General features: G+C 60.4%; 2 protein-coding genes across 3 annotated transcripts; both read left to right on the top strand.

Annotated features, from left to right (window-relative positions):
* Positions 1-366: 366 nt before the first annotated feature.
* Positions 367-6,246, top strand: COQ8B (coenzyme Q8B). Its single transcript, XM_039361857.1, has 13 exons — positions 367-648; positions 721-787; positions 1,295-1,372; positions 1,594-1,692; positions 1,999-2,084; positions 2,317-2,457; positions 2,568-2,649; positions 2,899-2,992; positions 3,175-3,316; positions 3,433-3,540; positions 3,642-3,707; positions 3,986-4,072; positions 4,296-6,246. The coding sequence occupies exons 1-13, from the start codon at positions 406-408 to the stop codon at positions 4,623-4,625; spliced, it is 1,623 nt and encodes a 540-aa protein (XP_039217791.1). The 5' UTR covers positions 367-405; the 3' UTR covers positions 4,626-6,246.
* Positions 6,247-10,217: 3,971 nt separating this feature from the next.
* On the top strand, positions 10,218-20,061 carry NUMBL (NUMB like endocytic adaptor protein). 2 transcript variants are annotated; one of them, XM_039361855.1, is made up of 9 exons: positions 10,218-10,409; positions 15,073-15,216; positions 15,571-15,645; positions 16,954-17,028; positions 17,367-17,507; positions 17,927-18,131; positions 18,564-18,851; positions 19,094-19,228; positions 19,330-20,061. In XM_039361855.1, exons 2-9 carry the CDS (start codon positions 15,091-15,093, stop codon positions 19,917-19,919), a joined length of 1,635 nt encoding a protein of 544 aa, XP_039217789.1. In that variant the 5' UTR covers positions 10,218-10,409; positions 15,073-15,090; the 3' UTR covers positions 19,920-20,061. The 2 variants fall into 2 exon arrangements, with proteins under 2 accessions (XP_039217789.1, XP_039217790.1); XM_039361856.1 differs by lacking the exon at positions 10,218-10,409 and adding an exon at positions 10,854-10,981.
* Positions 20,062-20,754: the final 693 nt, after the last annotated feature.

A 20,754-nucleotide genomic window follows, 5' to 3' on the forward strand; every position in this document is an offset into this window, starting at 1 on the left:
GGAATAAGCGCGAGCCCGTATCCCCCATTGGCTCGGCCAAGCTGCCTCTGGCCCCGCCGCGCGCCCACCCGAAGAGAACCGCGCGTGGGGGGCTCCGGCACCGACCCACCCATCCTTCCAGGACTCCAGCCCAGAAGCGGCTCCTGCTCAAGCCTGGGCGGCTGCCGACCCGGCTGCCCGACTCAGCGAACGCGGCTCGCCCTTCTCCTGGGCGCGCAGCCCCCTCGGTCCCGGCCGGGGCCGCCCACGACTCAGCCAGGGTGGTCGGCGAGAAGCGCTAGGACCTCGCGGAGAGCAGAGGGGCGGAGCGCGAGAGCACACCGGAACCTGCCATTGGGCGCCCGGCGGGAAAGGCGGGTCTGAGGGGAGCCGGCGACTTCCGACCGGAAGCGGGGGCCGGCGGAGATGTGGCGGCGGGCGCGCGCGGCGGGGGCCCCGGTGAGCGGTGCGGGGGCGGTCATGCTGCGCGGCGGCGCTCATCTCCTCCTCCGGCCGCAGGGGCTCCGGGCGCCGGCGCGGTTCTCCCCCGCCTGGGCGGGCCTGCATCGGCCGTCGTGGCTGCGCGGCCTGAGCGCGGACGAGGTGCGCAGAGCCCGGGAGGCCCGGCCGCGGAAGAGCGCGGAGGCGGCGGCCAAGGCCAGGCCCCAGGTGAGCGCGCCTTCCGCGGGGCCGGCGGGCGGGCCTCCGGCCGAGGCGACACCTGACTTGCTTTCTCCGCAGCTGAGCGAGCGGGCCCGGGAGCGGAAGGTGCCGGTTACGCGCGTCGGGCGGCTGGCCGCTTTCGGAGGTGAGCGGGGGGGGAAGGGCGGCGGGGGGGCCGGGCGGGCCGCAGCCGGAGGAAGGAGCCCAGTAGGCGCGTCTCGGCCCGGCGCTCGGCCTCCGGCCCGGCTCCTGGGCTGAGCGGCGGGATTCCGCCGGGGCTGCTGCTTCCTCCCCCCGGGGGTGCCGGAACTGCCGTGGGGCCTTCCAGGGGGAGACGGGCCGCCTGCTCCACCGGGCCTGCCCCGAGGAGGTCGGCGGCGCCCCTCCCGTCGATCTGCCTCTGGGGGAGGCCTGCGGGGGAAGCCTCTGCTCGCGGCACCGCTACTGGCGGGGCGGCCCTAAGGAGGCCAGGAGGCCCAGCCGCGGGGAGCGGCTCGAGGGGCCGGGAAAGGGAAGCGGAGCCGAACCTTGTGCTCTGTTTTGGGGGTCCCTCCCTCCACCGTCTGCAGCGAGGCTCCCTGCGGGGCAGTCTGGGCTGGGCTGCTCCCCTGAGAACCTGAGCGCCCTGCCCTGCCCACTCCTTTCCTCCCAGGTCTGGCCGTGGGCTTGGGCTTCGGGGCCTTGGTCGACATTGTGAGGAACTCCCTCAGTGGGGACCAAAGCGCCAAGGGTAAGGGAAGCTCTGCGTCTGGGCCTTGGGGGGGCAGCAGGGTGAAAGCTGGCGTGCAGTTTTTCCAAAGCCAAATATGTCGGACCAGGGCCTGGAAAGGGAGGGGAGCAACCAAGTGTCCCCCCCCCCGCTTCCTGCCCAAGTGTTGCTGTGCAGGCGGGGCAGATGAGCCCGCCCTGGTGAGTTTGGCTCCACATTCCTCGCCCCCAATCTCCCTGCAGGGAGCAGCCTTTCCGAAGCCAATGCACAGCGGATGGTTGACACTCTCTGCAAGATGCGAGGGGCAGCTCTGAAGATCGGGCAGATGTTAAGCATTCAAGGTAGGGATGGAGCTTCTCTGCTTGCTTTGCCAGAAACTCCCTGGAGCAGCTGCATCTCAGCTGGACCAGCCTCCCTTGCACAGAAGAGCTGTGCCCAGCTGGCAGTTCCCTGACAGATGTCTCTCATTTTTGCCGGGGGGGGGGGGGAGTTGCAGCCTGCTTTCAGTGGCCAAGCACTGAAGGTATGCTTACTGCTTTCCTGTCACTCCATATTTAGCAAACTGTCTCTTGCCGTCCGTTGCAAACTTTGTGGCAGGCGTATTTTATTGGGACCAACCCCCCAGTAACCCTCCGTTCTCTCCACAGACAGCTACTTGCTCAGCCCCCAGCTGCAGCAGGTCTTCGAGCGTGTCCGCCAGAGTGCAGATTTCATGCCTGTCTCGCAGATGACTGTGTGTTCCTGATGTGGTGTCGGGGGGGAGGGGAGTTCAGTTTTAAGCCCTTGGAAAGTTCCAGTTGATGGGACAGGATGGAGGGCAGCGGCAGCTACAATCTGGTGGCCTTGAGACTCTGCAGAGGACAGGTCTTCCCAGGCAACCATTGATGTAGTTGTTTACTGGCTGGCTGACCTTAAGTGCCCCCAATCCCCCCCTGAACCTGATCTGTGGGATTCTCTCCTTCCAGGAGGTGCTGTCCGAAGAACTGGGCACTGACTGGCGTGAGCGGATGGCCTCTTTTGATGAAATGCCTTTTGCTGCTGCCTCTGTGGGGCAGGTGCACCTTGGAGTGCTGAGGGATGGGATGGAGGTGGCAATGAAGATCCAGGTAAGGAGAGTGGAAAGAGGCCCAGCAGGGAAGAGGTGGGAACTAGCGTGGGAGGCCCTGTCCTGCCCCAGCTCTAACCTCTGCTCTGCCTCCAACCCTCGTCCTTGCAGTATCCCGGCATTGCCCAGAGCATCCAGAGCGACATGGACAACCTTCTGTCGGTACTCAGGATGAGCACGATGTTCCCAGCAGGTAAGGGGAAAAGGTGTAGTTTGTAATGCATTTCTCGGGCTTCTGACTGCCATGAAAATTGGGGTCTTGGGAGGAGGAAGAGCTCCCAGAAGCTCAGCTGTGGCCCTGTCCCTAAAAAATGAGGCTGCTGGGCTGTGAGCCTTGTGCCCCTGCAAGGAAGGTGCTCGCCCTCTGTGAGGAGCCAGGAGGGGTGGGCATTGGGAAGGGCAGAAGGTGGAGTCAGGCAGCCCTCCGCTCTTCCCTTGCCAGGCCTGTTTGCAGACAACACCCTGCAGATCCTGCAGAAGGAGCTGGAGAGGGAGTGCGACTACGAGCGGGAAGCCAGCAGCACCAAGAGGTTCAGGTAGGCCGTGGCCGGGTGGGAGTCCTTGGGCCACCCAGTTAACGACCCTTGCATGGGGCTTCCCCCAGATGGTGTCCTGCTGGCTTCCTGGGCCTCAGAGGCTCTGGGGGGAGGATTGCCCAGGGAGGGGCTCGGGGGGGCTCTTCTCCGGCAGGGGTCCCAACAGGGCTCCCTTTCCCCAGGCAGCTTCTAGAAGGTGACCCTTTCTTTGAGGTGCCGGAAGTGGTCGACGAGCTGTCTACCAAGAGGGTGCTGTCTATGGAGCTGGTGGGGGGCATCCCGCTGGACCAGTGCCAGGAATTGGACCAGGGGACTCGCAACGAGGTGAGGGCTGCTGGGCAGGATTTTTGTCAGAGCAGGATCTGAACGGCAAAGTCTCCCTTTGGGGACCCAGTGCCCTTCCTGCCGTGATCCACCGGCTGCCTTTCTTCCTCGGCCAGATCTGCTCACAGGTCCTCCGTCTTTGCCTCCGGGAGCTCTTCGAATTTCGGTTCATGCAGACAGACCCAAACTGGTCTAACTTCTTCTACGACGCTGAGAGACGCAAGGTGGGCCTTCCCTCAATTCAGTCTGGGCCGTGGGGGGAGGCAGCCCTTCTTTGGAGGGAGGACTGTGATTGCTGTGGCCCTCAGCACTGCCTTCCTTGCAGATCACCCTGCTGGACTTTGGGGCTAGCCGGGATTTTTGCAAGGAGTTCACTGACCACTACATTGAGGCAAGTGCCCCGGCTTGGCAATTGTGGCGGCCTCAGGGATGGAAGCAGGGCAGGCCCCTCCCTGGAGACACCCCCGGGGTTCCCTTCTCCCCCTTCACGGAGCAGGAGGGAAAGGAGCCCCACTGTGGGCCTGCTTGCTCCATTAGCACGTTTGGTTCAGGAACTGGAGGTAGGCAGGGGGACCCACCTGATTGCCGAAAGGGACGGCCCCCTGGGCCCCCTGCCTGCCAGGTGGGCTCTTAGACAAGGAGGGTCTGAAGGCTGCTCTCTGCGACCAGGTGGTGAGAGCCGCTGCTGATGGCGACAGAGAGAAAGTGCTTCAGAAATCAAAGGACCTGGGATTCCTGATTGGATTTGAAAGCAAGGCGAGTTCAGCAGCAGAAAGCAGGAAGGAATGGGAGGCCTGGCTTTAAAAGTGCTTTTGGGAGGGGCAGGAAAAGTAGCAATTGCACCCCCCCCTTTCCCCCATGAGCCCAAGGAGCTCACGCCTGCTCCGGGTGGGCAGGACCCAGGCCTCACCCCACACAGACACTTTGGAAAGGTAGAGAAGCTGTATGGCTGACCGCATCTGGGCTCTCCCTCCTCCAGGTCTTTGAGGAGGCCCACGTGGATGCAGTGATGGTCCTGGGCAAGGTCTTCTCGACCCCAGGGCCCTTTGACTTCAGCTCCCAGGACACGACCCGCTGCATCCAGGACCTGATCCCCGTGATGCTGAAGCACCGCCTGTGCCCCCCTCCGGAGGAGAGCTACTCCTTGCATCGCAAGATGGCCGGTGCCTTCCTCCTCTGTGCCCGTCTCGCTGCCGCTGTGCCCTGCCAGGAGCTGTTTGAAGAGGCCTATAGCCAATATACAGAGGCCGGGAACAGGCCGCCCATGTGGCAAGGGGAGCAGGGGGAGACCCCTTCTAGGCTGCAGTGAGGGTCTCTGCCCGCTTCCACTTGGTCACAAGGCCTGGCTGCCTTGGCGCATAGGTAGCCTACCATGACTGCTGGGTCATCTGAGAGATCAGCTCACCAAAGGGGTCAATAGAAGAGAGTTGGTCTCCTGCCCCTCCCTGGCCAGGAACCGGCCTTCGTCTCCAAGGAAATCCTGCTGCTTTGGGGGCCTAAAGCGAAGCCTGCCTTCCCTCTGCTGAGCCCGCCCAGTTCTCTGTCGCATTTCTGTGGGAAGCGCATCAGCAACATGTGGGGCTGTGGGTTGCGAGGGAAAGGAGACAAAAAATGGCCGAGCCTTTTGTGACTCAGGCTGGACTCAGCTGGCAGAGGCTTGTCTGGATGTGCAGTATGCAGCTTTTGATAAACTGCTGCCCTCTAGATGGGTTGGGATATCACTCCCATCATCCCAAGCCAGCATGGACCACATTCTGGAGAAGCTCTGCAGGAGAACAGAGCAGGGGGTCCAGGCTGTCCTGCCAGAGGTGCTGATGGCTCCTTTGCAGGAGCACCAGGGAGTGGCTGATGCCTGGGAAGGCTCCCCAACTCGCAGTGGGGAGGGGGGGAAGGGGGCCACCCTGCCTTTGACAGCCCTTCCTCTTCTTGGTTTGTCTGAACTTCTGTAGTGGCCTTGCTGCTTGACTTCTGGGTTGTCGAAGGCTGGCCAGGAGCCAGAATAAAGAGAATTGACCATCTCAGTGGCTGTGGATGGAAGGGGGGCCGAGCCACCCCAAGGCTCCTCCACAGGGCCCCAGCCTTTCTGTGCCTTTCTCCTTCAAGACCTGGTCTTGAGGGTCAGGGAGAGCAATGAGAAGGGGAAGTGATTTCTGGCATCCCCTTGGAGAGGGCAGGCCTGGTTGGGCTGGGAGGCAGGCCCAGAGCGGCCCAGTTGCTTCTCAGGGGAACACGGACACACACGGCCCCTCGAGTGCCTGGGAAGGCTTTTGCTCTCTGGGCCTGCAGGGCCTCCGCAGCTTCCTGATGGCTGATTGGGAGGGCCCATGGCTCCTCTTCCCCCCCCCCCCGAACTTTGGGGGAGAAACTGTTGCCTGGCAGGGAGACCCTCAGCAATTGTTCCCTTCCCTCCAAGTCTTCCCCCACCAGTCAGCACCAGGCTCCCGGATGGGAAAGCAGGCCCTCTGGCGACCTCTGGAGTCTTGGGGGGGGGGGCGCTAATGGCAGGTGCTCCGCTCAAAAGCACCTTGGGACCTTGAGGGAGAGGAGGGGGGGATGTTTGGCTCCTCCGGGCGCACCTGGCAGGTGCTGCTGGGACTCAGCCCTCTGCAGGTGATCACTTCAGCTCAGGCAGGCAGGGAGCTGCTGAAGGTTGGCACTTGCCCACTGCCCCCCCCCATCCTTGTGAAGTCACCCCAGGGGGAGCCCCAGTTTGGCCTGCTCCTTTGGGCCAGTGGGGTTCCTGTGCTGTCTCTGTTTCTGCTGCCCAGGAGTCAATCAGGAGAGTTGCTGATCTTGCAAAGAGGAAAACGATGCACAGTTGGGCTCTTGCATAAGAAATGGATCTTACTGTCGGTCCGTGTTCGTTTGCCAAGTTTTGTAACCTTGAAAAAGTCCATTTCAGAGCTGTATAAATATAGAATTCAACCTGGTTCCCCTTCAATGTCAATTCCACATGAAATCGATGTTTAGTTCCTCAAGAAAAACTCTCTGATCTATGTTTTCATCCTGGAAATTGTGAGGACAAGAAGCCTTTTTCTGGTACAAAGTCTCTGAAAATGCTGCAGCCACAGGCAGATCAGCCCAAAGAATCGGGAAGTTTTAAGCAACCTGCACAGATGCTGCTTAGCCGCCCCTGCTGTGACTCCCAGCATCGGCAGCACAGAGCGTTCCCAAGTAGGTTGGGAATGATGGCTTGTTGACATACTTGAGTTGTGCCACCCTGACAAGCCAGGACTATGGCTAGGGTTTCTTTTCAGGCCTCTTTGGGGCTTGAAAACCAACTGGGGGAGTCCTGGGGGGGGGAATGGCCCTTGGGGGGGGTTCCAGCCCCAGATGCTTCTCTGGGCTCCAGACTCTGTCTGCCTGCCGCTGCACAGCTGAGCTGGGGTGTCCCCAAACTCTCCCAGTCCCTGGAAATTTGCCCGCTTACAAGCAGGAGCTGGCTGGCAGAGGGGCTCCCCACTGCTTGGGGAGGCTTGACCTCGAGAGGGAAGATGGCATCCCTCTTCCCATGACTCCCCAGGGCTGCCATTGCATGGTGAACCTTGGCCCCGGCTGCCTCCTCTCTAGCTTGGCCTCGGAGGCCTCCAAGCCTCTTTGGGATCGGAAGATAGCCATGGGCCTCTTCCAAGAGGGGCAGAATCTACCCCCCATCTCCTGCCTGCCTCTGACTGTAATTCCCCCCCCCCATTATGAGCACTTTGGCATTCTGTGCACCTGTGCAGTTTTTGCGTCCAGGCATCGGTATTTAGAGGAGAGAGTGGGCAAGGAGAGAAGCGGTGCTGAAAAAGAGGCTGCTTGGCCTGAGTTTTGTGCACGCTTTGATTTATAACCATGGTTATTCCTCAGTGTGATTGCAACAAACCTTGTTATTCAATAAACAACAGTCAAGTGTTGGGCAGCCCTGAAGTGTGCAGAACAAATAGCCTCCAGCTGCTCCTTCCAAGGAAGCCGTTGGCTGAAGCTGGCATCCATTCGCCCCTCATGGCTGACAGGCCTCCCTTGACTGCCAGGCTTTCTGAACGTTGTTAATGGCCATAAAGTGCTTCTACAGACATTCTGGGCAAAGATTCCATGAAACCCTCAGCTGGGCTTCTTCTCTGGATGTTTCACGGCCTGAGCAGGGTCTCCTGGGGTCTGTTTTGGCCTGCTCAGTGGATGTGTCCTCCACAATTTTAGAGGGAGGCTGCAAGGGGGATTGGGGGATGGAGAGATTATGCAACACATAATTAAGTGCCAAGGCCTCGCTATTCTTAGTTATTTTTCCTTCCAAGTGTCTACTTTGTGCTCAAGCTCTTTTCTCTAAGAAAGCTGATTTTTATGGGAGACACTTAAGAGCCCTTGCGCTGTGCCGCCATGTCCCCCTCCCCTTGGCGGTTCCGGAGGCTGCTCCTTTCCAGTTTGCTGGAGTGTTAATCCTCTCCGTTCCCCGCTAATCCCCTGCTGGGAAAGCCTTACTCCTGGGTTTAGGGTTTAAGAAACAGGCTGTTCTGTGGGCTAAACTTCTCATCTCGTTATTGTTCCTACTGCCTCATATCTGCAAGAGGCATTTTCCAAAGGAAGTCTTTGCCCAATCTTGTCCAAAAAAGGGCCTACAAGGTTAAATACCTTCTTTCTGCCCAACACATCATGATGCTGAGAGCATATAAATGTAAAACAATATAATACAAATTAAGAATTTTGAACAACAGCGTGCAGGTCATTCTTGCAAACCAATCATTCCTGTGAAGGGTCTGTGGCCTTCTTTAGCCCAAGGCCTGGGGGAGGAGCCAGCTTTTCTGGGCCCATTTGAATAAGGCCAGAGGATGCTTCCAGGTGGCCATTACAGCTTACGGAGCAGTTGTGTGACACAGGCAGGCCTGGGGATGCCAGGCAACAGCGTTGGGTACCAGCCGAAGTGCCCAAGTTGCTTTCAAGTGCAGTCTCCTTGTGCAGACCGTCTAAATGCAAGGTGATCGAGATACGAGTGGCTGTCTAAAGGACTCCCCCCCCCCGCTCTAGCAAGGGGTGCATTCAATGAATGGGTACAAACTCCTTCCTGGCCACAGTTGCCTCCCAAGTAGGAGCTGCGAGTCCATGAAGACCCTCAAAGTGAGAAGTGGGACCCTGTTCAGAGTGAAAGAGTCGGTTCAATACCCACAGCTAATCAACCTCTTGGGGTTGCTCAAGTTCCCACCTAGCCTTGACCCCCTGGGACAAGACCTTGGCAACAGCCAGATATTCTGAGTCAAGAGGTGCAACTGGGCAGCATCCTGATGATATCTGGCCTCAAACCAGCAATTCTCTTGATCAGCAGCCTTACGTGGACATTGAGCAAGAGAGGTGAGAGCACTGAGCCCCCTCTCGGCTCTCTCCCCTGGCCCACGTCTACGACCCAATCACAAAGGAGGAGGAGATCCAGCCCAACATAGGGTCCCTGACTCTTAAATCCTACCAGCGGTATAACATGGACAGTGGTACCAAAGCTGCCGAGGGATCACAGAGAACCAGGATGGCTGCACAACCCCCATCCTAGCTCCACCAGAGGCCATCAGCAAGCACTCCAAGGCCATCTCAGGACGATAGCCCACTCTAACCCCTGACAGAACAGGGTTTCCATCATCCCTGCCTTTCAGGATGCTCTGTAGCCGGACAACTTTCTCCCCCTCCTTCTCCAGGAAAGGAGGGCTGGAGGCAGGATGAAAGTTGTCCGAGGGAGAATGGGCTTGTTTTGGTCAGATCCACAGCTCCTCCTCCCAGGGACTGAGGAACAAGACTGACCCTACCTTTAACTCCAGCAGGACACTCACTCAGTTCTCAACAATTTCTTGGTCTTGTGGGCTCTACACCCCACTACAGCCAGACCCGGTTTCCATGACCAATTCCTGGTTCTTATTTCTTTGCCCGTTTGAGTTTTCTCCAGCTGGTCTTCCCAGCATGTTTCCTCCTGACCCAATGCCTACTGGGAGGCAAGCTCTTCCTTGCTGGCTAAGCAGAGCCCCTCCCCTCCCGAAGTTAGCCGGGGCAGAGAAGGATGCGTTTCCTGGGTCCTCCTTGAGCAGCCCCTCAGTCTGGCTTCTGGTTTTCCTTGCAGAGGAGGCCCTGCTCCTCCCTGCCCAGCCCATCAGGAGCTGCCAGCTGGATTTCATTGAAGCCACCTTTCCTGGAAAAGAAACCACCACTCTCCAAGGGGGGGGGGATTTTTCCACTGCAAGGGTGTGTGAAAAGGAGAGAGTTGTTGGCTCTTTTTCTCCTTCTCTGCTCTGAGAATGGAGGGAGCCCTAGATCCCTGCCAGGGAGAGGGGAGAGTCCTCCCCTCACCAGTCTCCTCGCCCCAGGGATGAAGGTCATAAGTGCCCCGGAGTCCGACTTCCTGCTCTCCCAGCCCGTCGCCAGCATCTTCCCTCAGAGTGGAGACGCCGCTTGTGGTATCCAGATTCGGAGTCACCGACACACACCCCCCCCCAGCATGTGCTCTGTACCAGCCCGAGGAGGCGCAGAGGGGGCCCTTCTGCACACAGATTGGTCCCCCTCTCCAAATAGGTGACTCTCGCCCAAGGGATTCCCTCCAGGAGGGGGCTGATCAGCAGCCGGACAGCGGCGCCTCCCCCGCTGCCTCGCTCTTCCTCTCGGGGGTGGATGTCGGTCTATCGGCCGGCCGGCCTCGCAATCTCTTAGCTCTCGCTGTTACTGAGGCTGCGCCGTTGTTTCTCGCGGGAAGGAAGAGGCGCGGCAAGCATGTACAAAGTGCCGCTGCCTTCTGAAAGGCGCCCGTTTCTTCCAGGCGCGTCCTTTTCGCAGGCGCTCCCGGGCACCAATCGGGGACCTCAGCAACGGGAGCCCGGCCTAGCGAGGGCTGCCTTCTGCGAGGCGGGCGGGGAGGGGGCGCGGTCTCGCAGAGGGGGCGGACCTGCCTCGCATCCTCCGGGCCCGGGGCGGGGCCAGGCGGGCTGGAGTCTCTCCTCGGGAGGGGGTGGCGCGTGCGTGCGGCGGCGGCGGCAGAGACTAAGCGGGGTCCGCGGGCGGACGGAGCAGCAGGGGCGGGATCGGGCCCTTCCTCGCTCGCTCACCTTGGATGCCGAACCGGGAGGAGGATCGCCGCTACTGCATCCAGGTGAGGACGCCGGCTGGCCGGCGGCAGCAGTAGCTGCCCGCTTGAGGGGACGCCGGGGAGGGTCTCTCTCTGCTTTCACGGTCACCCGAGCGCCGCTCCCCCGGCCGCATCCTCTCGGTCGAGGCGGCTCCGAGGCGCGCTTCTCGGGGACGCCCTGGCGGAAGCCTCTTCGCGGCGCCCGGAGAGGGACCCCCGGCGCAAGAGCCCGAGCGTCGCCGCCCTCCGAAGCAGCCCTCCCCCGCCCTCCGCCGCCTTCCACGGAGAGCAACCTTTTCCGGGTTGCCCAAAGGGGGTCGCGGGGAGGGGGCAGGAATCGCATCCCGTCGCCCCCGCGCCTCCGCCCAGCCGCTCCTCGGCAGCCGCGCCGGGAAGGGCTGGGTTCCCACCCTGGCGAGGCGGAGGCAGGCGGTCCGATCCGCCCCCCCGCCCCGCCACACCTCAAGCTGGCCGGGAAGCTCCAGCATCCTCTGGCCTTTGCCCGGCCGCCCCACCCGGCGCTCCGGCTCTGGCGCCTGCCGTCCTTCTCCACCGGCCCCCGAAGGGGGTGGGATGGAGCAGCCTCAGCGCCGGCGGTAAGTTGCCAAACGGGGCTTCGGGAAACTTTTCTCTCTGCCTTCCCCCTCTCCGTCTCTGAGAGTGGGCTCGTGTTCCCCGCGAGGCTAGCAAGGTTTTAGGGGTGCAGCGCAGGATGCTGCATTTGTTGCATTACTGGGAATTTCCAGCAATGGCGCTGTATGTGTATGTGGGAGTTGGGGTGCGGGTCACAGGGCAACATCTGAATGCGATGCTACCAAGCAGAGTCTCTTGAAGTGGGGAGAATCAGGGGAGGGATCTTAATTTTCTTGATGGTGCAGGGGAGATGGTTTGTCTCTCGAATTCTTTTTGGGGGGGGGGAATTTCCTGTCTGATCCAGCCAGTTGGACCTACTCAGAAAATGGGGTTGATGAAGTCTGCTGATCTACACCCTTAATACATTCTCTGATGTGCTTCCCAACAACAACCCCTTTGGAGAGCAGCCCTGACATAGAGAGGCGGGGTGGGTTGCAGGTTTAGCCCCCCCGCCCTGCCCCCTTTATCTCCCAGAGTTTGCATGGGGGGGCTGCCTCCCAGCCCCTCCACCTACCAAGCCCCAGTTCTAGGCGGGGGGGGGGCTGTTTAGCTCCAGGGTTTTCATGGGTTGAGACAAGTTCCCTTCTCTCCCTCCCTCCCTCCCTCCCTCCCTCCCTCCATCTCCTCTCCTGGACCCAGGCCCTGAATGCCCCATTTGCCACCCCATCCCCCTGGCTGCCTCAGCTATTTTAAGCTGCTTACAAAGTCTGCCCGCTCTGCTTCCTTCCCTCCCGGAGCCTCTTTTCCTGGGTGGGGCCACAGAAAGCTTGGTGACCTGTTCAAAGCAGGCTCGGAGGGGGGCTCCCTGGCGGGCTGGCCGTGTCAGGGACTGACTGACATCAAGGGACGGGGGCAGGATGAATGGGGCTCTTTTCAGCTGAATATTGGGGAGCTCCATTTTGGAAAATAGCCATAGGGGAAACCAGGTAGCATAGCCCCCCCATACACACACACCCATCATTTCTTGGGAAGGTGTTTCACAGGAGAGTGAGTAGATCCAGAGTTCAGGAAGAGGCTCCTTTGCTTTGGAGGGCCCCACCCCACCCTGAGAAGCCCCTCCCTCCCGAGCGTTCTTGTGCCAGTCCCAGCAGGAAGCGTTCTCGAGATTCCCTTTCCCAGCAAAGCTCTGGTGGTTCCGATATCGGCCCCTCCCTCCCACAGGGGGCGTTTCTTTGGGAGAACACACTGAAAAGGAAGAGGAGTGGTTTCTCTGTCCCCCCCCCAAAAGGTGCTGCTCCCAGCATCTGTAGTGGGTGGAGGCTGGGGAGAGCTGCTAGAGCTCCGATTGAGTTGGGACCCAATCCAAGTAGCGGGGAGGGGGGTCATCCTTGGGGAAGGAATGCTACCTGCAATCTGCATATGGCTCAGAGGACACCTGCTCATTGCATATCCTCAGGCTCAGGGTCCTCCCTGGGCTAATTCAGGCAGGGGGCTTCTGCCGAGTGGGGCTGGGGGAGCAGGTCTTGCACGTCCAGAGGGACTGACGGCGTCTTTGGGGTCCTCTGCCATTTTTCATTCCTGACACTGGAGACCTGCCAGGTGGGCTCTCTTGCGGGCTTGCTTTGGCCCCACAGGGACCGGTCCACCAAGGCCCTTCCCCGTTCCTCTCCCGGCACCTCTTGGACCAAAGGGATGGGCTCCGGCTGGTCTGCCAGGTCCTTCCGGAGTTTTCCCAGAGGGAGTTCAAGTGGCCCAAGAGCCTTCCTGGCCAGGCAGCCCTTCCCTTTCTCGGCTGCAACTGACCAGCCGGGAGCCCAGGAGGCTGGACTAGGGCAGGGTAGGGCCAGCTGGAGGGGGGAGGGAGTCCCACTGTGTTTCCCTGGAAGCCCCCTAGCCCTATGGTGGTGGGAAGGGGGGGGTGAGGCCTGTTGATCTTGTCCTCTCCAGCTGCCAAAGTGATGGGGGCGTCCAGGGCGAGACCCAGCCACAGGGGAGACCCCCCCCCATGGGCATCCACTGGCTCTGGCCATTCTGAGGTGCCCCCCCCCCCCGTGCCTGGCTGCTTTCTTCCCTGGCTCCGCCAGGAAGCACAACGGGAGCCTCTCCTGGTCAGAAGCTACACAGAGCTCGTCCAGCCCCCCCCCCCCCCCAAACACACAAACAGGCTGCTCTCTGGTGCAGGAGAGACAGAGGACCATAACCTGTCCCGGGTGGGGACAAGCAGCAGGCAGGCCTGGGGAAGGGCCCCTCCTGCTCGCCCCCTCCCAGAAGCCTGGTCCGTTTGGTGGGCTTTTCGCACTGCTGGGATGAGCAGCCAAGGGCAGGATTGCCGAAGCTCTCGGGCACCCGCAGGGCTTCCCAGCTCTCCCAAGGGACTGCCCAGCCTCCCCAGAGCCTTCTGCCCTTGTCCCGATCCCCAGGGAGAAGTGCTCTCTCTCTCTCTCTCTCTCTGGGGAGCGAGAGCTGGCCCCTCTCCCGCCCTCCTCCTTCACCTGGGAAGGAGGCCCCCCCATCAGGGCCCACAAACCCTTCAGCCGCTTGGGTGTGCCAGGCCAGCAGTGGCGGCGGAGGGGGGCATTCTGGTGGCAGCTGAGGAAACAAGCCCCTCTTGGCCAAATGTTTGCCCAGCCCTGGTGCAGCTGGTGTGCTCACTGAGGAAGGGGGAGGGGGCCAGGACACACACAGCTGTTGAGGACTCCCCTAAGACATTCAGGGGCAGCTGCTCGCCTGACATGGGGGGGGCCTCCGTGTGGCCCTTTTGTTCCCACCAGCTCCGGGGCAGCTGTTGCGTGGAAAAGTTTGACTTTGCTAAAAGGCCATCTCTAAACAAGACCTCGTCCCCCTCCCCACAGACACACTTCCCCTACCATGTCTGCGTCTGGACCCCTTTGTGTGTCTCCCCAGCGTTCTGAGGGCTTCACTTTGTGGCCATTGTGTGGGGCACACGCTTTGCACAAAAGAAACCGGGCTCTGTTTGCGCTGTGGGGCAGAGTCCATTTAATGGCCTGGACCATCTGTGAGCTGAGGGGCGCTTGCAGGGACGGCTACTGGATTTCGGGCAGAAACTTTCCTGAAGAAAGGGAGAGCTTGCCAAGTTGAACCGAGGCCGCCGCCTCAGCCCTTGATGACCTTTGCCCAGCCCAGATTGGTTTCAAATGGAGTCTGGGGCTCAAGGAAGCTGCAGTTGTTCAAGACAGCAACACTGGTGGAGAGCAGAAACACGGAAGGGACGGAGCTGGGGTTCTACCTGCCTTCCAACGCTGGGAGCAGCATGCAAACTAAGGGCCCCCCTTCTGAAGGGGGCCAGGATACTTGTGCAATATCAGACCATGGCTGAGAGCCCTTCCCCCCTCGCACCTACTCCAAAATGGAACGGGGGAAGACTCTCTGCCGCCCCCCCCTTATTTGATGAGGATGAGGTGTGGTGATCCAAGCCCAGGCAAGCCCTTCTGGTGGGACCCAGAGATTGATGTAGGGCTAAAGCAGGAGAAAACACGGAAAAAAAGGGCTGCTGAGTGGGGGCTGGGAGGTGTCAGACAAAGGGGAGATCCTGCAATGCCAGAAGCTTCCTTTGGTCCCGAGTTTCCAGGAGGCTGCAGCCCTCTGAGGCCACCTGGAGCCTGAGAGAAAAAGAGGGGAGGGTCTCCCCCTCTCCGCAGGTGAACTCTGCTCCCACCTTGTAGAGAAGGGCCTGCTGGACGGTGCCTCAGGAAGCCGGAGAAGCAGAGCCAAGGCTGGGCCAAGGGAGCAGCTCTGCCTGTCCCTGTCAGGGGCTCATCCGTGGGGAGCTGCCCCAGTGCCCACTTTTCTGGGAAGAGCCCCTCCTGTTAGGATTTAAAGACATCAGGTGGGAGGCCGAGGGGAGGGGCTGCCCCAAGGACTTTAGCCACCAGCTCAGGCAGAACTTCGGAGCCTCTCCGACACCCCCCCCCCCCAGCCAACCACGTCCTGATGAGGACAGGCTGGCCTGGGGCTTCAGGGGGATGCTGGCCAGAGGCCGACCACTCCTGGATACCGGAAGGAGAGCCTCACTGAAGCCTGGGCCCATCTGTCAGGGCTGTGTGCCGTTCCTTCCCCAGACGGCAGCTGGCTCAACTGCCCTCTCCTACCTCAGGCCTGGCACAGGTGAGCAATGAACAGACTGCGGCAGAGTCTCCGGCGCAAGAAACCGTCCTACATGCCCGAAGCGAGCCGCCCCCACCAGTGGCAGGCCGATGAAGAGGCGGTGCGTAAGGGGCGCTGCAGCTTCCCAGTGCGGGTGAGTGACCCTTCAGCCCTGGCTTTGGCCTCTCCTTCTCAGGCTGGCCCCAGCGCCCCTCCGCAGCCCCGCTAAGGCCCTGACCAAAGGGGCTGATCCTCCAACCTTGTGGGTGGGCTGTGGAGGGGCAGTCCCTTTATTTATTTGTCTTGCAATCAAAGGGGGGGAACTCTAGTGATTGGGGCTGCACTGGATCCCCTCGATTTGTGCCTCGCCCACCAGCAGGGCTGATCAGCTTCTGGGTATCTGGGACAGCCATGCAATGTGGCCTCTGCTGCCCTTTCACTTCCATGGCACCAAGATCCCCTTTGCTGACAGCTCCCCCTCCCTCCCTCCCTCCCTCCCTCCCTGCAGTACCTGGGCTACGTGGAAGTGGAGGAGTCCCGAGGGATGCAGGTGTGTGAAGAGGCGGTGAAGAAGCTGAAAGCGGTGAGGGTCCAGCTGGCCAGGAGGGGGCTGATGCCCAAGGAGAGCTCTGACTAGACCAGAGGCTGCGCACCTGTCTTGGGCCACGAGCAGTGGGAGTCCAAGGGCCTTAAGCCCACTTTGCAGCTTCCTCATTTCTTTGACTTTCTCTTAATTAGGCCTCTGCTAGGGGGGCTGCCAGATGGCTGCAGGGTCTTATTGGCCACACAGAATCATAGTGGATGCTGGACCCTGTCAGCTCCCAGTGGGAGTCTGAGTCTTGCGGGGGGGGGGGTTGTGCCCAAAACCGCCTCTTCGGTCTTTGGGTGACTCATCAGCAACTTTGCACAGAATATTGCCTGGATTCATCTTTGCACCATTCATGAAGCCAGTAACTCACCCAGGGCTCTGAGTTCACACGACCTCCTTACTAAGGCTGACCTTTGGCAATTTCAGCATGTTATGTAAGTGCAATGGTTGTGTGTGTCGTGTAAACACAGCCATCTCAACATACTACAAAACAAAGTTGCTCCTTCTAAAACGTTTTAAAATAATTATTGATGAGTTTTAAGGATTATCTTCAAATCACAAGACTCAAAACAAGCAGGCAGGCTTTATGCTTTAAGCTGCTGTTTGTCATTGGTGTTAATTCCAGCAGAGGAAGCCGAGGCATTGATTAGTGAAAGATAATTTGATGGATTTAAGGTGTGGCTTTTATATAAAACCATTGTTTTGCAAAGGGCTGAGCAGGCTACCCCTGGGTGGGGAAGGGCTGAATTTCCCAGAAGGCAAAGAGCAGGGGGGGAGGGAAGGAAGGAGCTGTTTGCACTGCAAACTGCAGTGTTTATAAATAATGTGCCAACAAAAATAGAGTGGCCTGACTAAGAAGGCCTTTTAGTCTTTTGAATAATTTAGCTAATTAATCCGAGGCACAGGTTGCAATGGGCACTTTGATTGCTTGCTCTTAATCCAGGAGTCTCCTGTCTCCTCTCTTCGCTTCCCCCTGTTCCTGCCCTCAGAAGGCCCACCCCCACCTGGACGGGGGGGGGGACCTGGGGGGGCAGTTTTGCAGGCACAAGACGGCGGGATTCACCCATGTAAAGTGACACGGGTCCCCAATCTAGTGGCCCCCACCCCTGTGCCAAGGAGAACAAAATAGCCCATAGAGTTCTCTCCTGCTCCCCACCCGCCCTCAGTAGGCCTGTTTCTGCCCAGAGGAGTTTGGAGAAGGGGCGAGCCTGGGGGCAAAAGGGCTAAGCCCCACGTGGGAGGTGGGCCTAGGCCGGCTCTTGGTGGCCCCGCTGATGTGGTCCTTCTCTGTGGCCTCCACAGAGCAGCCGCAAATCTGTGAAGTCCGTGCTGTGGGTCTCGGCCGATGGGCTGCGCGTGGTGGATGACAAGACCAAGGTAGGCATCGTGGTGGGGGGCAGTGTGCCAGTCCCAGGGGGTCTCCCCTTCAGTGCCCAGAAATTGTTGGCTTCAGCTGGGCTCTGATTAAGCGGGGGGGGGGATGGCAGGAGGCGAGGCTTCCTCCCCCCTTGAGCCAGAGCTACACCGTTGCTCATGGCAGGGTGAGAGTGGGGGGGGGTCCTTCCCACTCCAGGTCAAGCAACAATCATGAAAATACCCAGAGCATGTGCAGATTGCTTCTCCCCCCTCCACCCCAACAGTCCTCCCAAGGCAGGTAGGGGGCAAATGTCCTATTTTCAGTCTGGTGGAGCTGTGGCTGTTTCCCCCCCCCCCAGGACTTGATTGTGGACCAAACCATCGAGAAGGTTTCCTTCTGTGCTCCGGATCGCAACTTCGACAAGGCCTTTTCCTACATTTGCCGGGACGGCACCACCCGGCGCTGGATCTGCCACGGCTTCCTGGCTCTGAAGGACTCGGTGCGTGCTGCGTGTCACACATGCACACCCCCTGCCACAAGGGAGGGATGCTGCTCCTGGCAGAGCCCCTCTGCTTCTTCTCCTGGCCCTCTGCCCGGAAGGGAGGGCAGTCCTGAGGAGCTGCCCTGGCCTCAGCGCCCCTTGCCCAGTGGGTGGCCAGGGTGCCCAGCGAGCTCCTCGTGGATCGGAGAAGGTCTGGTGTTTTCCAGGCTCTTTTGGAATGCTGGCTGGTCAGTCGATGGGGAAAGTGAGTCGGAATGTCCTGGCTGGGCTCACCCTTTCTGCCTTCACGGCTCCAACCCCCTCTGGCTCTTCAGTCATCTCGCCAGGCTCACGGAGGGGAGGGGAAGGCGCACCCCTTTGGCCAGGTCCTTCCCCCCACAGCAGAGCCCCGTGTTCACTTGCTTCGTCCATGCCAGGGGGAGCGCCTGAGCCACGCCGTGGGCTGTGCCTTTGCCGCCTGCCTGGAGCGCAAGCAGAAGCGCGAGAAGGAATGTGGGGTGACGGCTTCCTTCGACGCCAGCCGCACCAGCTTTGCCCGGGAAGGCTCCTTCCGACTGCCTGGCCCCCCGGCTCCCACCTCCCGCCCCTCTGGAGCACGCCCCCCCCACGACAGGAAAAAAGGTAGGCGGCACCGGGGCATTCGCGTCAGCTGGCACCCCGGGCTGCAAGCTTTTGTGCTGTGGCTGCCCCGTTGAAAGATTTGGAAAGATAGCTGGCTGTGGATGGTGGATTTCTGTCCAGAGAGACTGCCTCCCTCGGGTGTGAGGCGAAGGGAGCTGCTTTCTTGTGATCCCTGAACTCTACAATTGTGGCCTCTTTACGCTCCGTGGGCTGGAAACAAGCCGGGATCAAACCGTAATTTGATGATTTTCCAGTGGGGAGGACCCCAGCCCTCCTGAGAGACTCTGTACCCTGACCTCTCTCTGGGCCGAGCTTTGCAGAGGACAAGGAAGGAGGAGGGGCTTGGCCGCGCTGGTGGGGGTGCTCCAGTGGACAGTAGGGGCCTTGGGGGAGCGGCACCAGCGAGACCCCCTTTTGTTTCCTCTTTCACAGCGGAAGCAGCAGCAGCTGCCCCCTCAGCCCCAATCCCAGCCCCCGCCCAGCCCGGCAGCGCCTCCCCTCCCCAGGGGGCCACCTCACCAGAGGAGAAGGCCTCTGAGGCTGGGGGGGCACATGCCATCCCGCGCCGCCACGCCCCCCTGGAGCAGCTGGTGCGTCAAGGCTCCTTCCGAGGGTTCCCCAGCCTGAGCCAGAACTCCCCCTTCAAGAGGCAGCTCTCCCTCCGCCTCAACGAGCTGCCCTCCACCCTGCAGCGCAAGGGCCACTCCGGGAGCAGCGCAGGTGAGGCGGGCAGGGGTCTCTCGGCCGCCTGACAGAGGCAGAGGCTAGTTCTGGGGACTGGCACTCGATGCAGGGAGGGAAGGAGGGCAGGAGCTACTGGCCAGAGGGAGGCCAGAGGGGCTCTCTGGTCCAGGGGAGAAGGGGTCAGAAGGAAAACAGGGGAGGGGGAAACAGAAGCCCCCAGGAGCCAGCTGCTCTGGAAGCTGGACTTCTCCCTCCCTCCCTCCCTCTTCTTCTGCCAGTCTTAGAGGCGGAGGCAGCCCCCAGCAGGGACTCAGACGGCATCTCAGCTCTCTGCACTCAGATTGACACATCACTCGCCCAGACGGCTGGAGAGCCCCCCGCAGCCCTCATGCCCACGGAAGGGGGCAGCACAGGTAGGGCCAGAAGGCCCACTTCCCCTCTGCTGGGGAGGGGGGAGCTCTGGAGGCCTGTTTGGGAGGGCCACTGCTTGACTTTTGTCTTGCCCTCTTCTCAGGACCCCCTTCCTCATGGACCGACCCCCAGGCCAACCCTCTGTTCCAGCCGGGACATAAGAGGACCCCCTCGGAGGCAGAGCGCTGGTTGGAAGAGGTTGCCAAGGCTGCCAAGGCCCAACAGCATCAGCAGGTGCCTCTGGCCGTCCCCCCATCTCTACCCGGCTTTCCTCTGAGCTATGAGGCAGCCCCCCTCCCTGCAGGCATCTTTGCGTCTCCCCACATGCCCCCCACCCTTGTGCCTGTGGGCACTGTGTACACGCCCTTTCCTGCCCTCTCCAGCGTGCCCATAGTGGGCATCACGCCCTCCCAAATGGTGGCCAATGCCTTCTGCTCCGCCACACAGGCTCCCATTACAAAGTTGGGGGTCAAGGCCAGCCCCTTCCCTCAGGCCCTCCTGGACCCCCCTCTGCTCAAAGCCAATGGGACTGTCTGGGCTCCTGAGCAACCCTCCCCAGGCATTTCTGAGCCCCACCCTGACCCCCCTGACCCCTTTGAAGCCCAGTGGGCTGCTCTAGAGTCCAAGGCTCCCCTTGCTGCTTCCAACCCTTTTTCTGGTGACCGGCAGAAAACCTTTGAAATAGAATTGTGATCCCGATTCTTAAGGTTACCCCTTAGCACCCCACCTTGCTAGGCCAGGTGGTCTAAATTCTGAGGTGGGGAGAACTGGCCGGGAGCAGCACTTCGAAAAGCAGACTGTGGAAATGGGGAGAGCTGCCCCCAAGCCTGGCCAGATCACGGCTGGGAAGCCAGTTCCTCTCCCGCCCAGACCCAGAACGGGTGGCCAGTTGGAAATCAGGGTGAGCAAGAGGCCTTCCTGCCACAGCCTCCAGAGAGCAGGGGACGAAGCGGGTGGTCCCTGCTCTCTTCCCCCCACCCCTCGCGCAGCAGCAGCACCAGAGCATCCGTGTCTTCGTCAGTAACAGTGTCCATCTTTCTTTGGCATGCCCCACTCCACGCATGACAAGCCCCCTGCTCTCTGGCCAGCTGTCCTCTCCTCTTCCCAGAGGGGGGGATCTTTGTGGAACTGTTGGCGCCTCAACCCCCCCCCCCCATGCCTGTGGTTTGGCCTGAAGCTGTGAGATAGGCCCCTTTCTCTCCCTATGCCGAGTAACCCTTCCTAAGGCTGAGATTCTGACACGCTGTGCCCCTGGGGGAGGGGGCACAAACAGGGTTAGAGTTAGGGTACTACACCCCCCCCAAGAAAAGAGTTTGGATTAAAGGGGGACCCATGAGCTCTTTTTGTTCCTTTGGGGGGGGCAGGAGGAAGAACCAGCTTTCTTCTTCAAACAGTGGTAGGGGATGGTTATTGGAGAAGAGGTGCCCCCCACTTGGCTGGGATGGAGAAAATCTCTTCAGGTTAATCTTATTTTTGCATATTCCCAATTATGGGTCTGGCAGGGTACTAGTGCTCAAAGGATAGGGGG

This window comes from Crotalus tigris, unplaced genomic scaffold, assembly GCF_016545835.1.
Source record: "Crotalus tigris isolate CLP2741 ecotype Arizona unplaced genomic scaffold, ASM1654583v1 scf7180000019364.2947544272:3078424, whole genome shotgun sequence".
NCBI classification, from domain to species: Eukaryota; Metazoa; Chordata; class Lepidosauria; order Squamata; family Viperidae; genus Crotalus; species Crotalus tigris.